Genomic DNA, 18558 nt, shown 5'->3' with positions numbered 1-18558 from the left:
ATGTGCAGAGCGAACGCCTTCCACCTCCACCCCCCACCCTCCAAGGCCCCCCATCAGATATGTAGCTTGTGTTTTTATTGCAGATTATGAACAGCAGCAACAGCAGCAGCAAGAACATAAAGCAAATGCCGCGCAAACTTTTCGCCATGATTCGTATAATTGCAGTGTGAATAATTACATCAAAATCAACAACAGAAATGATGATACCATGCGCCAGCCAGTGGCAGCAGCAACAATGTTTAAGTGAATGTCAGACAGACAGATAGACGGACAGTCGACAGGCAGTCAGACAGATGCATTACAAAAACACAATAAAACATTATATTCTGTGATTGTTCAGTCGCCTTTCCCCCCCTCCAACCGACACTCGCTTAAACATAGATCCCATCTCTGGCTTTCCATTCGCAACAAATGTTGTTATTTATGCGCTTGAAAAAGTTTTTAATTGATTTAATAAGTAATACGATTAATGCTCAGGCAGCAACAGATACAGATACAGACCAGCAGACACTTGTATAGATTCCGTTTGATGGGCTTTTATTTTTTTTTTTATACAAAAATTTCAAGTGTGTTTCTGTGGCTTTTGATACTGTCGTCGTGTGGGGCCCGCGACCCGCGCCGCGCCTTTGAGAGTGCTTTTAATTATGCGTTTAACTTTTGAGCTGCCTCCCGATTTGAGTCGCGTTTGTGTGTTTTTGTGTGCAGTGAAGTGCCCCTGGCTTATGGGCTCTAAGCCCCGGCCACACATCCATGCATCCCATATATCTAATGAATAGGTTCAATGATTGGCGGGGATTACATATATCATTGATGCAGGCAGCAGCCAGGCAGGCTGCTGTTTGGGTTTTGTGTTATTTTTTAGGGGGCAGGGTATGCATGGAAAATAATTGTGTGGTTCGAGGCGCTGCCTTGGCAACCTTTAATAACAGATTTTCTATGAAAATTCGAACCCTTTGACTAAAAAGGTGAAAGGAAATTTATTTTTGATTCGTAGTTCTTTGAATTTGTAAGAAAATAAAATCAAGTTTCTCTTGAAATTGAAAATATATGGTGTCTAAAGCGGAAAACACCTCTAAAATTGTATTTTTTTTAATAAATAATTTTTGTACTAAAAAAAACCATTAAAACTGTGTATAAAATCTATTTAAATATATATTTTTTGTAAACTATTTTTAATGGAAATAAATCTATAAAATAAATAAAACTTTCGATTTAAGCTTTATTTAAATATAAAAAATGCCCAATTTTAAGCAAATAATATAATTTATAATTAAACCTTACAACTCACTGGATCTCGAGATTTTCTGAGGTGGTTATGATATATTTATGAGTACACTTCCTGGATCTTCTCTGTTCGACTTAGTCTTACTTAATCTTGTACTAAAAAACCTCCTAAGATCATGGAGTGGTTCCCCCAATGACTGCCTTCTTCAAGGTCTCAGTTTATAAATAATAGAATTAAATTCCCCAAAATTTTAAATCGAAAATCACATTTTCCATTGCCATAATTGGTCACCATTTGGTTTTTCCATTTTCCATAACTAAAAGCAAACAAAGTGGGGGATAAAAACCTGCTGGAAAATCATTGGGCCACCGCCGCTAAGGAGCTCGACGAAGGGGCATAATGCTAGATAAGAGCTGTCAATTTATCATATTTTTTCGACTTTTTTTTTCTGGGTTTCTTTTTTTTGCGCACTCTCTTCTTAAACCCTGAAAAATTGCCAACTCAGCAGTGGACAGAATGGGGGATAAACCAGCAGTTCAGGGGGGTGGAAAAGTAGGTGGGTGGGGCGGGGGACTGTAAAACTGTAAACAGGCGTGTGAAAAGCGTTAAACATTTGCCTCGTCCAATTACCGGATGGATTGGGACCGACTGACAATTGGCCCAAGCTGCTGAGATGATTGGCTGCTACTTTCTTAACGGTTATATGTATCTTTCGGATAGCCATCTCTCTCTCTCAGAAGGGCAGAAGGCGCGTTCCATTCATTTGGGTTTTATTTCATTTGTTTGTTAAATGAAATTGCATGTAAAAATGTAAGAAAAAGGAGGATGAAAAGATGTGGCATGACAGTGACTGACTATCATTACGGATTTATTGCTGTTTCCCGCCGGATAGGAGGACTCTCTCTCCCTCCTCCTTTTTGGGCTGACGATAATGATGGTGACAACAGACGTTGCCTGGTTTCGATGGGTGTCCAATGGGTGTGAATTAAATAGCCCACAGAAGCAGTCACAGACACAAATACAGATACAGGAAGAGGGACAGGAAGAGAGAGACACAAAGGCCGCCATGGCAACAGGAAATCCAACCCAATAAACACCCCCCTGCACCTCTTAATGTACAACAACTATTTTCAATTATTGCCAATCAAATGTTGCATTCAATTGATGTTTACAACATGCTGCTGCGGCATGTGGCATTCAGGGCACAGTCTTATTATAGTCTCTCGTTCTCTGGCATATATGTATGTTGGCTTATTGGAGGCTTTTTGGTAGGGTGTCTCATTGGTCGGGGGCGGCGGGCGGGGGGCGTAGGGCGTTGCCTAAGAGCCATGTAATTAGTTTGCAAGTGAGTGTCAGGATTAATCTTTGAGTGTGTGCTTGATTGTCGTCCACTTCACAGATTCCCCCACACACAGACACACACTCATATTAATGCATTGCAAATACACTTGACGGATGTGTGCGTGGGCCGGTCAAAGAAAGTGCGTACCACCGCACATGTTAATTGAAGGCAGTGCAAACACAGCACAAAAACCCACAGGATAGAGAGCTGCCAGAGAGCTGTGGAAGGCACAGAAAGAGAGGCATACACAGCCAGACACTGGCCTTGTAATTACGGCCACCTGCACGGAGGAGACCTGCAACTGCAGCCGCAACAGTACTCCCAGAACAAAGTATCCTCAAAGCTTTATGGATACCAATATATTCCCCACTCATCTATACATACATGTGTGCATATGTATGCAAATTAATATTTGATTAAACACAATTATGTGTCCTGCAATACTCAATTAAATGCCATCAGATAGTCATGGAACTCGAGCGAGGATATTTAGAGGAATTTTCAATTAGAAGGGAAAGCCTTTAGCTGGTGGGTTGCCCCACAGAGAGGCAACAATGTGAAATAAGTATTTCAGAGTATTAAGAGGTGATTTGGAGGAGGAGGAGGGCGGTCCTATGCCCACCAAAGTCATCCACAATTGGCATTGCCTACTGCAGAGCCTTACATGCCCCTCAGTCAGACTCGAATCAGTCCGAATCACTTAAAACCGTATCCGAGACCTGCGGATTAATATCAGCTGAGCTCTGAAATGGCTCACTATTAATTTCTTTCAGTGTATACTATGAAAACAGTTTGGCTACACACAAAAAAAGTCTTATAAAGCAAAAAACTATCAAATGTGTGTGTTGCTTTCTCTTTCTCTCTAACAGAAAATCAAGTCACAAGTGAGCGAGAAATAAAAACCGATATTTGATGATCCAACGCAGTCCAAGAGACCTGCTTCGCTTTTGTTCGTCTGTTTCTGGCGAGCGATTCGAAGTTATAAGAAAGCTGAATCGCTGATTCAAACGGTTTCCCGTTCGGGCTGGGTTCTAGTGCGGATGCCACTAATACTGCCCTTGAGATAGGGTTTTTTTCCTTTAAAAACTAATATTTTCTACAGAATTTGATATGGAAGAAACTCCCTGCCCTAAAATCTGCCACAATTCCATGCCAGAAGGCCCTTCCTGGCGTTATAACAACGTAAACAAATTACCACTTCCTCTCCTTGGGCAAATATTGTGGTCGATCTTTTGTGTGGACCCTCGCTGTGAGTCCTCTCATTAATGCAAGTGTTTTTTCCAACAGCTAGTTTGCATAACCTTAATTTGCCCCCGAAGTTCATGAAACCCCCATAAAGAAGGAGCATACATAATGGGGAGGGGAAGCAACAACAAAAACAGCGTCTAATTAGGTTATGTTTGATTGTTGTAATATGCGCCACAGCCAGAGCTACGGCTACACGACATGTGTGTCCATCCTTTGCCACGCCAGTCGCATCCCTCCAGCCAGCCATCCATCCATCCGTCTCCACAGAAGCTGTGGCTCGGATTCTATGTGTCGTCCCTTCTGGTCAACGCTGGGGAGCCCCCCCCCCCCCACACACACACTCCCATTCTCGGGGGCGGAGGGATCTCAACCCGTGCGAAATTGGAACCGCCAATGGAATTTAATCAAGTTTTATTTGCACTAGTCCGAGGTCCCACAGCTCTAGAGCTCCACAGATGAGCAATGAGCACATCAGCAATAAAATCTTTCATGTGTGTGGGTGTGTATACATATGTTTGTGTGTGTGTGTAAGTATCTGTGGGAGTATTGATTGTCATAATTAAACGCTGCCGCCGCTGCTTCTCTTGTTCCTGCTCTGCTGCCGTCGCTGTCGCTGTCGCCGTCGCCGTCGCTTGTTGTTGAGGTTCCTGTCTGTTGTGCAATTTCTCGTCCAGCCACAGCCATCACGTAGTATCTTTCACAATGTTCTGTTCTACTTTTTTCCCACTCTATTCACTATCTTTTTGATATGCCCTCAAACAAAAAGGGTATTACGATAGGGACATTATGTTTGTGGTGCAGCAAAGGGAAGCATTTATGGGTCTATCAAGTATCTACAGAAGAGTGGATACAGAGAGTCTAGTCGGAGGGTTTCTCCGATTGATTGAAATGTAGATTAAAACTATGTGGTTGGAACCTCCGAGATTGAATCAAAATATCATCTCTCTCGTCCGAAATTTTACTCATATCTGCGCGAGCGTAGCTAGTGAGCCGGGGGTTGCCGCAAGAGTAAAGCGAGTGTGCAGGGGGGCTTGCCTCCTAGTTTATCAACTGAATATTCATATGTCTGTACCTTTTATAGAGAATATGATTTTTTAGTTGATAAATAACTGAATTTTGAAGATTTTTTTTTCCAAAAATAGTCAATATACCAGATTTATAGCCCTAAGACTACTATATCATGTAGTTTTCGGTAGGGAATGATGGAAATAATCGATGCAGGTAGCACCCATCATGGTATATTGCTATAGATGGTATTTTTTTGGTATATTTTGTGAAACTTTCAACGAAGTTCTGTAAGAAACCCCATGGGATACACATCAAAACAACGAATCGTCTTAAATAAAGATAAGATATATATGTTCCATAAGATTTAGCAACAGATGTTAAGAAATATTTTTTTCTTAGCACAAATAATTGTAGAATAAATCTACCTGAGCGATACTACAAGAAATATGGCCCTAAAAACCTATCCAGATCATAAAATCGTTGAAAGAAAGCAAATTTAATGGGAATAAAATAATGTAAATTGAAATTTAAAAAGGTTTTATATATAACTATAATAATACTATAACAAATAACCGAATAATCGCTCCTAATGCGAGTCTTTGTGAGAATAAACTCCCTGATTTCTGAAGATATATAAATAAAACTCAAAGATCCTGCTGTTTCTTATAGTTTCGATCATCAATTCAGGTAAATTAATATTATTTCCAACATTAGTTCAGGGAAATTCCACCCAAGAGTATCTACATCTGCCACCTTCGCACGTATCTTTTCTTTTATGTTTTCTGTGCTTTACTGTAGCCCCTGCCCGGCTCTTTTCTTATGTTTGAGTTTTGTAACTGCGCTTTAAAAAGTTTGATGATTGAATGCAGCCCAGCCCCTGAGCCCTGCGCCCTGCAATTGTTGCAAAAGGGCAGCCATAAAGTGGCCTTATACTAACACATATGCCTCTCCCCCCCAACCCCCACCCCCACACACACCGCACACAGAGAGATATCCCCAACACCCACTCACAGAATGGAGGAGAGAACACTGAACAGTTTTATAGCTATTCTTTTGTATACTCTGCGGATTAGTTCTTCATTGTTTAGCTCTCTGGCAGCGTGGCGCTCTGCAGATAGCAGACTGCTCCCCCGCCCCATCACCCTATCCCCACCCATCCACCGATGACAGGAGGAAAAAACAGAAACAGAATCTGAATCAGAATCAGGGAGGGGCAAGGAGGGGCAGGCAGGGGTGGAGCTGGGGGATAAATGCAAGAAGAAAATGCATTGCAACTTATCAGTGCGGAATATAGTCGTACTCTGGTGGAATGGTGCCACATATATTCGCCGTGTGTGTGAGTGTGCCACACCGCTGCTAAGTAGTTTCCGAGGGCGTGGCAGATGGCATAGCTAACTAGCTGGAAGCCCAGCTCTCAGCTCTCAGCTCGGAATAGATTTGGTTTCCATGAATAAAATATACACCAGTTTCAAGAGTTCAAAGCGGTTCGAGGATAAGTGGCCAAAGGTTGGATACGGCTTCTGTTTGTTTTTGTTTTTGCACGGAAATATATGTATGGGGGAAAGGATCATCGGAAATGATTGGGGAATTTCCAAGCTGTGCAAAATATTACTAGCAGGATTGACATCTCCCCCAAAGCCCCCTCCGCCCCATGATTTCCAACAGAAATTCGAGTATTTGTTGGTTTTTGCGTTTCTTAATTGGTCTATAATCGATGGAATCGTTCTAGGATCTAGGAAAGTATTCTAGCCACAGGGAGAAAAGGAAGGAAGAGAAATGCCCCAAAGAGCTTACCATTCGGAGTGATTTAATCGCCATTGAGGGGCCTTAGAAGTCCACCTTCAAAGCCAGGCAGAAATGCAAGCCGACTGAGGGGTGCTACTGCATGACGCGCAAAGGTACGAAGGCTACCGATTGCTTCAATTCTCTTTTGGGCTATCCTTCGCCTCTGACGGCGGCCACGATGCCTACACAGCTTCGTCTCGGCTCGTCAATGCCTTGGGCAGCGAAGTCGGTCCACAGCATCCAATAGCAAAATACACAGTCTTTGGCGAGACTTACTTTTCGGTCCGAAGAATACACAGCCTTTGATAGAATCTTTCTCATCTTTCTTTGGAATCAGAATCTTTAACAGCATTCCCCAATATGCTCAAAGATCATCCAAAAACTAACCATTTCTTCGTAATTTCCGTAACTTCTGCTTCATAATTCCTTCTTAGACTATCTCAACCCCTTCTTTGGTCACCACATTCTAAGCCACTTTTGATGTTTTCTGGCAGAACGTTTCATTATCCCTTGGCCCATTCACAGGGATCTACTTGAACATTTCCATTAAGTCCTTGCTGCACTCCAGGGGGACATTAAAGTGGGGGAGACCGACCCCCCCTGCCCCGCCACGGAACCAAACAACACATTTTCCACATTTTCACTTAGTTATTACGTTTAATTTGCTTATTTATGGGCTCTGCTGTTCTGCTCTCTCGCTCTCTCTCTCTCTCTCTCTCTTTACCATTTCCATTCAATTGTTGGCGGAGGCTATTGACAAAAATATTACCCGTACCCACCCTCTGGGGCAGACTCCCCCCATCGAGTTGGCTTTTGTTATGATTATTTTGTTGTGTGTCGTCAGAGGAGGCTAGTCGTCCAGTGTCGTTTCAACAGCCACAACACGTACATAGGCATTTAGATCGAACGGTTTTCGGAGAGTTTTTGTAACTATTTTTCGTGAACTTGTGAACTGTGAGCATTGGCATTGATCTCTTAATCGGTTTCGTCGGGAACGCATTTTTCTCGACTTTTTTCGTGTGTTCGCGTGAACGCCAAGGCAAAATGTCCGAAAAACCGGAGGATAAAAACACAGATATACCGGATAGTCTCTACGACTCGAAGCTACACCGGACGTACAAGCGTTTGCGGTTCTTTGGAAGGGGCGGCTTTGCCAAGTGCTACGAAATCATCGATGTGGAGACCGACGATGTTTTTGCCGGCAAAATCGTATCAAAGAAGCTGATTATCAGCAACCACCAGAAGGAGAAGATGGTTCAGGAGATCGCCATTCACCGTAGTCTCAATCATCCGAACATAGTGAAGTTCAACAGCTATTTCGAGGATATCCAGAACATATACATTGTCCTGGAGCTGTGCAAGAAGCGGGTAAGTACGCCGAGAATCCAGCATAGCATAAGGGATGACAACCCGCCTCTTTTGCCCGTCAGTCGCTGTGGGAGCTGCACAAGCGCCGCAGAAGCATCACGGAGTACGAGTGCCGCTACTACATTTACCAGATCGTCCAAGGCGTCAAGTATCTGCACGACAAGTGCATCATCCATCGCGACTTGAAGCTGGCAAACCTGTTCCTGAACGATATGCTGCACGTGAAGATTGGCGACTTTGGCCTGGCCACACGCATCGAATACGAGGGCGAACGCAAGAAGACTCTGTGCGGCACCCCCGACTACGTTGCCCCAGAGATTCTCAACGAGAAGGGGCACTCGTTCGAGGTGGACATATGGTCCATTGGCTGCGTCATGTTCACTCTGTTGGTGGGCCAACCCCCGTTCGAGACCAAATCGCTGAAGGACACTTACTCAAGGATCAAGAAGTGCGAGTACCGTGTGCCCACCTACTTGCGAAAGCCCGCTGCGGATATGGTGATCTCCATGCTCCAGCAGGACCCCAGCTGCCGGCCAGCCATTGGCCAGTTGCTGAACTACGACTTCCTGAAGGGCTCGAGGGTGCCAACGTCCTTGCCAAGCTCTTGCCTGGCCATGGCTCCGCGCATTGCCCTCAACGACACCATCGCTGCTTCATTCCAGATGTGCCGCCACAACGAGGACTACCGCAGCGACATTGAGAGCTTGCACCAGCAGCTCACCCATCTGATCAACAAGAAGGTTTGTACTTGTTTCCGTAAGAGAATTGTGTATTCATCTCGTGCCCACAGCCGTGCCTGCTGCCAGGCAATCTCGGGGACGAGAATACCGATCCTGCGGCACAGCCGCTCTTCTGGATATCCAAGTGGGTCGACTACAGCGACAAGTACGGCTTCGGCTATCAGCTCTGCGACGAGGGCATTGGCATTATGTTCAACGACACAACCAAACTGATTCTGCTTCCCAATCACATCAACGTCCACTATATAGACAAGGACGGAAAGGAGAGCTACATGACAACGAGCGATTACTGCAAGACGCTGGAAAAGAAGATGAAGCTGCTGTCCTACTTCCAGAGCTACATGATCGAGCATCTCGTGAGGGCTGGAGCCCACAATGTGAACATCGAGAGTGACCAGGTATCGCGTCTGCCCCATTTGCACTCCTGGTTCCGCACAACCTGTGCCGTGGCCATGCATCTGACCAACGGCACCGTACAGGTAGCCCCACACAAATATAGCTCTCCCTTTTAGGCTTTTACCCAAAAGTATTCCTCATTTCAGCTCAATTTCTCGGATCACATGAAGCTCATTCTTTGCCCGCGTCTGAGGTCCATTACGTACATCGATCGCGAGAAGATCTTCCGCACATATCGCTTCTCGACCATCGCGGAGAACGGTGTGTCCAAAGATGTGTATCCAAAGATACGCTATGCCCAAGAAAAACTTCGCAAAATGCTGGAGAAGATGTTTGGTTAATTCCAGCTCTCCCATCCACCCATTCTAACAATCCTAGTTTCTGTTTCTGTTAAAATTTATATTTACTGTTGAATGTTTTTTGTTTTTAGTTCCCTGTTTTTCGAATGAAATTGTTAATAAATAAAAGAAGAATATTTGCATGAAATTACATGGACACCAAGGACTCCCTCCCTCTCTCTCTCTCTCTCTCTCTCTCTGTTTCCCTGGAAGCCCTAGAGATTAGAGCGAGAGACCGAAACGGAAGCGGCAGTCAATGATGACAACATTTGATTTCTTTCCCAGACCCCCACCCACCCCCGCCCTGTGCTAATCAGCGCAAATACACACAAAATACAAAAGCCAAATCGAAAGTAAAAGCCAAAATCAGTGAAAGAATGGCCCAAAAGAAAAGGAAACTCCTCAGAGGAGGAAACTTTTCGCCCGCCACCGCCCCCGGCCCCCCGAAGGTCCTGTCAATCATGGGCATAGGGCGGCGAACAAAAAAAATAAATAAAGCAAAAATTTGATATGCCTTCAGGGGGTTTTTGTGTGTGTGTTGATTCGCTTTCCTCTCCTTTCGTTCCTTTTCTTTTGAGGTTTTTGTGATTATTGATTTGTTGCCTTCGACGACTGCCTGTAAACCGATATTTGGCATTGGAAATGCGAGGAGCAGGCAGTCTGTAGCCATCGTCTGCGGCAGGCACAGGATTAGTCCGCTCAACGATTTAAGTGATTGTATATCTTACAGATATACGATTTCGTCGCAACCTACAGAGAGAGATTTAATAGCTTACCCCAACCCCAGCCCACAGGTGGATGGGTGGACTGGTGGTGGCTCTGGCTCCTGTTCAGTCTTTATCTTTATCTTGTGACTCCTTCAAGTTTGTCCTTACAGTTTAAAGTGATTTGTGGTGCTTTGAGTGGCTAAGAAAGTTTCTTTTTCTCTCAGTCTGCCAGTCTGCCAGTCTAGCAGTCTACCAGTCTGTCTCCTGACTTATTTCGCTTCACTGCAGAGATTTTTATGGCTGTTTAGTTGGCAGTTTAGTAGCAGAAGAGCACTGCTTTAAGTTCCAGCCAAAAGAACAGGAAAGCACGAATTACACTTTGATTAACAAAAGGCTAATGTTGTTGCCATTGAAGGGGGTGTTCAACTGCGATGTGATGTGATTTTATTGAAGCATCATCGTAAATGTAGTACCCGAGTGCCAGACAGTTCGTGGAATAAAGTTCTTGAGAGTTCAAGAAGAGTTTTCTGGGAGAGTTTGATGTATCGTTTGAGTGATTAATGCCATTTTCTTGTGGGATCATCAGCAATGTTTTTGTTTTGATTGAACTTTTACCAAGCGGCCTTCATTTGAATTTCGGATCGGTGTTAAATGGTGTTTCAGGTATACCATAGAAACAGATTTCCGTTTATTTTTCATTTCATATCATATTCTAGATTTTAAGTGTCGATTCTATGACTTGAAAGGATGTATCCCCACTAGCTTTTGAGAAGAAGCTTTATTCCAGAGAAATATCATCTTACACTGAATGTCCTTTACTTTTTTGCTGGGAAATAGTTCCGATAAATGAGCTTGAAGGAGAGATTGAGCTCTTGGGCATAGAATACAATATATCTAGTAATTGATGACAGAACAGGAGGTACAGAGGCCAATGTAATATTATTTACAATGAGTATTCAAGACAGAAACCTTATATTTTAGTTTAAATTCACTTTTCTTATATCGAATACCATTTTTTGTGCTAAAACGCAAACAAATTTTAAAAAATATTACATTTTATTGTTTTCCTTTACTTTATTTTCAGAAAAATATAAAAACATACCGTGATATTTCCTCTAAGCTACTGAATATTTTCAGTAAGGTTTTTGAAACTTTCCAAATTTAAAAAATTCTAAGAAAATATTTTTTCCAAGGATTTTTTTCGGTCTTAAATTTGAGCTCAAAAGGACTTTGTTTGCAACCAATAATTACAGTTTTGAAACTACAAAAAATATTTTTTTTGGGGGTTAAAATTTGTGATATTCCACTATTAATATTTTTTGAATTAACGAAACACAGAAAAAATGTGAGAAACATAAGCAAACAATAAAAAGTACAATCGAGAGACAGCAGTCGTTTTAAAATTCCTTATATAAAAGAGAACAGAACCCATCAAGGTCTTAAAAAATATACAAAAACTGTATTTCTTGATCTCAATGGACTTTCTATTTTCTGGGATAAGATTTCACTTAAAGACAATATCATTATCAAAACAATTAATACCTCACTTAAGTCTTGACCCAAACTTTCATTTTCTGTTGACATTTTCCTGCCTTTCCTTCTTGGGCACCTTTTGGCATCAGTTTTCCCCTAAACGTATCTTAATTTCAATTTAAATATTCTCTGTTATTTTGTTGGTACATATTTGCACAGCATGTAAATGTCTCAATGACCTTTTGGGTTGCGCTTCAGTAGTCAGTAATTAGAAATCTGTCCAAAGCTGGCAATTAAACCCCGCTCCCCCTCCGGCCACCGAAAAATAAATCCAATTGCTTCTAAAGGTACGGCACGGATATCCCTCTCTTCTGGCACACAAAAAGAATACAAATTACAATATATATATACATATGTATATATAGAGAGTAAATAGTAGGTATAATACTAACCTTGAGAGCCTTAGGAGCCTTGAGTGTGGAGCCTGCTTGGTCGGAGAACAGCAAGAAAAAGAACGGTGAAAAGAGAGAGCGGACACACACCCAAAGCAATTAGCAGAAAAGAGCGCACGAACGAATCAGGCCGCTCCAGAGAGACGGGGGGCGGGCTGTCTGTAAAGAGAGCAAGGTAAAATATTTGCATTAATGGGGGGGGTAAAAAGGTATAAATAAATAATATATAATATATACAATATGTACGGGGCGTACAACGCAAGGGCAAAAGGTCTCAGATTCAGGTCTAATGCCAAAGGCAATCCCTGACACAGAAATCCTTTTTTAATTTCTTTACGCGCCGCAATTGTAATTTGTATCTCGGTGCGGAGGGTGGGGGGGGTGTACCCACCCCCGCAAATGTTTGGCCTGGCAAAATAAAGTTATAAAAGCATAAAGAACGAGTGTAAACACGCCACAAAATGTATATAGAAAATCCCAAAACTACCAGCGAAGGAGAGGAGTGGAAAAGTTACAGAGTTACGACTATGGGCTGCCCTGTACAAAATTATTTCAAGGCAAATTCTCGCAAAAGACAAAAGCAAAGAGCAGTCGACTACCCCTCCCCCATCCACGACGACTAACAGGCGACAAATTGTGCAGCTGCTGCGAATGTGACAAAAACAAAAAGCAAAGCAGAAGAGAAGATTGCAAAAGTGATGCGGCGCTGCGCTGCCCGTCGCTGAACGCTTATCTGCACGTCCGCTTTGACCTGCGATTGACGAATTTTTCGAAGCAAAAGCAAAAACAAATATTTGTTTACCCCAGAAGGTACATTGTGCAACGTTTAATGCATATATTCTCCTTTATCTAAGCTTAAAGCAAAGATATTTTAATAATACAAATAATAAATTTCAATGCTGGTTCTAGTCTGGCTTTTCCGTTTTTCCCCCGCCTCGCTTAAAAAATTCCCTCGATGTACAGAGATTTATCAACAATTTACGTGCAGCTACTATTTGGCGGTCAGAAATGGGTATCTTTTAATTGATTTTAATTAATTTAATTTGCAATATTGGAATCTCAACGACCCAATTGTTTTTTATAAAAAAAAAAACTATAAAACTCTGATTCAAGGTTTAATTTTGAACGCTTTTGAAGGATTTTTTGTTGGATTTATGGATAATTAGTGAATATTAAACAGGGATATAATTTCATCAAATAGGAATTAATATATTTTTTTGTATTATTTGAATTTTAAATTGTATTCTTTATTAAAAATATTTCAAAAAAAGCAATCATTTAATTTACCATCGATAACTGAGAAGTGAACGCCACACTAAAATATTTTTGTTTCAAATTTCTATACATGAAACGGACACCACATTACAATATTTTCGTTTCAAAATTCTATACATCAATATTTTTAATCTGATTTTTATAGGAACATTTCAAAAGAGTATAATCATCATTTGTAAAATTTTTCTGTCTGAAATTTATCTGACAAAAATGCCTATAATCTGTATAAAACTGAACACAATTTAATTCGTATATTTCATATACATATGTACATACGAATAGTCTTGGAGATCCTTACGGAATATTTACAGAAATAGTGTTGGTCTAAGAAGACATTACAGTAACATTGCAGTGACCCCCTAGATCTTTTCTTCAGGAATATTTACTTAAATCTATTTGTTTCCTATAGTCTTTTCCTTGGAATATGTATTTACAGAACTACATAATTGTAAAACGAAGGGATATATTCAAAGTCCGTCTCTTTTAAAATACTATTCCCAATATTTACACCTATATTTGCCTATGAAACACACAAACAACACCAGGAATCCTCCATAAACCCCGAAATATTAAAAGTACTCAAAATACCGAGTATTACCAGGTACCAGTGAGTGCGTTTCTGTTGCACATAAAATTTCATTGATTACATTTGTTTGCCGTTTGCCAGTTGCTCGTGTTAAATGCCCCTCACCCCACGCCACCGTGTGCCTAGGATCGTTTCCTGTTTACACGAGACCTAGGGTCCTGCTCTTTAATAACCAGACACACGCGAACAGCCCCAGAGACATTAAATTCAATGCCAACCTTAGGTTGAAACACGAGGAATACTTAACAAAAATATAACGCACGCGCGTTGAAATATATCTTTGAGGTGTATGTTTTTTTGGGGGGCAAAATACCTAGAATTATGTGCGCCTAAAATTATATGTAAAATGCTATTTATATGCTAATGCCACGGCTGCACTAGAAAAATACCAAAGAAATATGCCGCACGGTGTCGAGGGTGCAGATCGGAACGGCACGTAACGAAATGCTGCAATGGAATTTTCTGTATGTTTTTTATTCCCAACAAAACTGAAAACAGTTTTCACTAAATCCTCATTAATTAGTAGCATTTAGGGCGACATTTTTTTCTACTCTTGTGGCCCCCTCGTTTGTGGGATGTATACTCCTTAAAAAAAAAAAAAAAAGGAGCCACACGACGCCCTCAACCGCACTATATAAAGCCCCCCCCTAACCGGCAGCAGCAGGACCGCTTAACAACCCACCGATGCGGCAGCGTTAAAGCTACTTAGCATTAGTCGGTGGCAAAGGGCCACAGAGTGTGGGGCAGGGGGCAGGGCAGAGCAGAGAGTCGGCAGAGACAGAGACAGAGACAGAGCCGGGCAAATCCATTGTACAGTGGGCTCGGCAGCTGGGAGCAGGTGTTGAAAACTGCCCAATGACATTAGTCAGCACTTTCAATCGGCCAAGAATGGATGAGATAGCCTGTTGGCCAGGGGCAGAGACGTCGCCGTCGCCGTCGCCGCCGCCGCCGCCACAAATGATGCATGAAATGAACAGGTGTTTGGGACCCTCGATTGAATGGGATTACGATTACCCATCCACCAGTAGCCACCGGCTGTGGCAGGGAGCAGGGAGCTGCTGCTGCTGCTGCTGCTGTGTGGTTGCTATAGATATATTATCTGAGAGATACACTTATATAGTGTGTATCGAGAGGGGGAGAAGTCTTTAAAGACCATAAATCAGTTAAGGCTAATTGTTGGCTCTGAGTGTAAAACATTTTCCTGCTGCTTCGTTTCTTCGTTCCTTCTTCTTTGTGCAGTCAAACTTTTGTCTGTGTGCGTGTGTGTGTGTGTGTGCTCCCTTAACTTTTAGAGCCTTTAAATTAAAGTGTTTTTCTCAAATAAATTGATTCAATTATTCGATGGATTAGCAACTTTTGTAGTTTTTGCAAGAGATTTTGTGCAGATTTAAGGGATTTTCGTACAAGAAGCAGGAAAATACAAAGTTTCATTTAGTAAAAGAGTTTTAAGAATTTCCACAAGTGCTTAAGAGTGCTTTACGAATTATTTTTAAGTGAATTTCGATGAGTGAATTTCAGATATATTGCCAGCAGACTCTGTAGCTTGAATAGCCATTCAATAAATCGTGTTAAAATACATTAAAATATTAAAAATACTAGAAGGCAGTATCTGAAAGGGTTTTAGTAGAGGCACTGCTATTTCCAGAGGGTTTTTTGGGTCAAGGATTACCATGGATACACATTCTCTGAGATTTTCTGAACTAAAATCTAAAAACTAAAATCCACTGTATCCGCTTTCAGATATGAAGACTCTCAAAAGTTATTTTCTATTAAATGTTAATATTTAAAGTAATTTGTCTTTTTTTATTTAGCTATTATTTGATATTCATGAGGGCTTTCAATTATTGGAACCATGACTGTCAATAGTTTAAACAAAGAAAGTAATCCAAAAACCATTTGTTTTAGTAATTAAAAGGGACACAGAAAATACATGTTTTTCCACCCGCATAAACTTTTCCACTTCCCAATCAATTTTCTAAACAAAACTGACAACAAATTCTGTGCAGCATTCAACCACTGTTCCAGCGCTTTTTTCAACAACTATTAAGCCAGCACCACCCCCAACCCCCCATCTCACCCCAAAAATGTAGGCAACACAAAAAAATAAGCACTCATCGCTAGAGAAAAAAGAATGTCATACATACGGGAAGGCAAGGGAAAGCCGGGAAAACTCTGCACACGATGATACGACGATGCGACTAAGACAACACTACACTACGCTACTTTACACTGCACTACACAACACCACACTGGAGAATGCCGTGGGACGGGGGTCGGTCCGTCGAGGCATTTGCCTGCATTTAATAACGTTTAGTTTTGTCTGTGTGAAAAAACAGAACAAAAAAAATACAAAAAATCAGACAAAAAAGGGGGAAAAGCACGGCGCAGAGGGATGGCAATGGGTAGAAAACAAACAACAAAACAAACAACAAAATTTTCAAATTGTATGGGAAAAACGAAAAGAAGTGGGAGGAAAATACCCAAATTTCATATTCGAAAACACAGGGAAGGAGACGACGAGAGACCATGCAACGCATTAATTTCATTCACACTTTTGGAAAATACATATTTACGGCAAATATGCAATAACGGGGCTGCGCTGGAAACAATAATATTTGTGTAGGAACCCGAGCACCCGAACACCCGAACTCCGAAAGGGAGGAGAGAGCAGGAGAACCAACACAAAGAGGCCCATGATGCTGCCTGGTGCTGCTGCTGCTGTTGAATGATTGAGAGGGGAGGGGGGAGGGGCATGGGTGAGAGTTTAAGGCCAATATGGAAAAGAAGCACGCGCAGCGGAGGGAGTAAAAATATATTAAGAAAAGAATAGGAACCCGGTTCTGGGGTATGGAAGTGGCAATGAGAAAGGCTCTAGGTCCCAGGGTTCGGGTTGTCAGGCGTTTGTTTAAGAAACGCTATGAAAAAACAACAGAAATTAAAAATATTCAACAAGAAACCATACCCAACGACATATGGTGTACCCTAGAAATTTATTTTAGAGTAGATTTGGGAGATACAAATGTAAGGGCAATGTTTTGGATTAAAGAAATACTAGACTTATCTTATTTAAATGATAAAATAGAAAATCCACAATATTACAACGAAACACAATAGCAATTTGAGTACATATCATATGTGTATGTAGAATGCAGGGTATTCTACAGTCGTTAGTTCAAAAGAGAAGCGTTGAAAACAAAAACAGAAACTGAAGACTCGCGTTCGTTCTTGCTTTTGCATTACACGAAAGGCAAGGTTCGCTTCTGCATTTGCTGAGAGCGGGAGTCGTGGGCGCATTATCGGCTGTTGTTGCCGACAGCGAGAGAGTGCGATAGAAGGAATGGCCGAGAGAGAGCGCTAGAAGGAGTTGCTGAGAGAGAGAGAGAGCCATTGCGGGAGAGTGTGGTGGGCATTGCGTGAGAGCGCAGAAACGATGGTAGATCAAATGAAGATCAGATCAAGAGATAAGAAAATTGAGAGAGCCTGCACAGCTATCACGGGCGCAAGCGAACGAAATGCAGGAAAAGAGCAGCCTTCTGCCTTCTGTCTCACCTTTGAAAAAATTATCCAATGTTGTTTCCTAGTGAACTCCCAGGCAAACAAATTTAAGAACGCCTGTACTGCCTGAAAAAGCTTAGATTCTCAAGTTCTTGGGTTCTATAATGCCCCGAAAATTCTATCAAAATACTCAGTATTCCTCTGTGTATATTTCTTTCAGCTTAAAAACCCCAAAATCCTTCCAAAGCACCTTCCTTTGCCTCTTATACCAATTCAGGGCCAAATACCAAAATATCCTCTTAGCACACCTCCACTTTTATTGCACTCGATATTGAATAGATCCAACAAAAAGAGGGAGGGGGGGGGGGACCCAACAGCACAGAACAGAAGCTGAGCGAACAAACGGAAAATGTGCAAGAGTGTTTATGCATTTGTCTCGCGTTGCCTTGATCCCCAGACCCATTAGGGCGGAATCCACATGCCGCACATGCACCACACCACACCACACCCCACCCCCAACCCGAAAAACCCTATAGCTATACCTCCGTCTCGTGTCACGGTGTTTGGGATTTTTCAATGTGTAAAACTACCTGTCGACTGTGTGTGTGTGTGTGTGTGTGTGTGTGTGTTCGTGTGTGAGTGCCGACTGTGTGGTGTGGTGTGATGTTCTACTGCTACTGAAACTTGTCTGGATTTTGGCCTCACCATTGAGCTGGGCAAAACTATCTTTTAACACGCACAACGCATTATACGAGCACCTTGCATGCACACGTCGCTGCCTGCTGCCTGCTGCCAACACCAGTCGCAGGCGGCAGGCCCTGAACTCCACCAGAACTCCACAGAACGAAACCCAGTCGAACGTATTTCCCCCGAGTGTTTTTCAGACCAGCCACCACCATCACCTGAATTTCATTCCTGCATTTTCCCGCTTTCCCATTTTCCCACTTTCCCACTTCTTGCTCTTTGCTGACGACATTTGCTGGCCGCACACTGCCCTGCTCTGGCTCTCCTCCACTCTGCATAGGTTTTCCACTACTTTCCACACGTTTTTTTTTGTTGCTTTTTTCACCTTTTTTGTTCCTGTGCTTCTGTTCGGTTCGGTTCGGTTCGGTGTTTGGTT

General features: G+C 42.2%; 2 protein-coding genes across 3 annotated transcripts in view; one reads left to right on the top strand and one right to left on the bottom strand.

Moving 5' to 3' along the window:
- The window catches only part of LOC108162553, a 113281-nt gene that overhangs the window by 22599 nt on the left and 72124 nt on the right, over nucleotides 1–18558 (bottom strand). The window lies entirely within an intron of this gene.
- On the top strand, nucleotides 7467–9558 carry LOC108162552 (serine/threonine-protein kinase polo-like). The gene is made up of 4 exons (XM_017297341.2): nucleotides 7467–7976; nucleotides 8039–8716; nucleotides 8767–9195; nucleotides 9259–9558. The coding sequence occupies exons 1-4, from the start codon at nucleotides 7653–7655 to the stop codon at nucleotides 9451–9453; spliced, it is 1626 nt and encodes a 541-aa protein (XP_017152830.2). The 5' UTR covers nucleotides 7467–7652; the 3' UTR covers nucleotides 9454–9558.

This window comes from Drosophila miranda, chromosome 4 (assembly GCF_003369915.1).
Source record: "Drosophila miranda strain MSH22 chromosome 4, D.miranda_PacBio2.1, whole genome shotgun sequence".
Lineage (NCBI taxonomy): Eukaryota > Metazoa > Arthropoda > Insecta > Diptera > Drosophilidae > Drosophila > Drosophila miranda.
Note: the sequence above shows the minus strand (reverse complement) of the source record. Positions and strands in the feature narration are given on the sequence as shown.

Coding starts and splice junctions, on each gene's coding strand:
- LOC108162552 (XM_017297341.2), top strand. CDS start 7,653: ATGTCCGAAAAACCGGAGGATAAAAACACAGATATACCGGATAGTCTC. Junction 7,977..8,038: donor TGGAGCTGTGCAAGAAGCGG/GTAAGTACGCCG, acceptor TTTGCCCGTCAG/TCGCTGTGGGAGCTGCACAA. Junction 8,717..8,766: donor CCCATCTGATCAACAAGAAG/GTTTGTACTTGT, acceptor TCGTGCCCACAG/CCGTGCCTGCTGCCAGGCAA.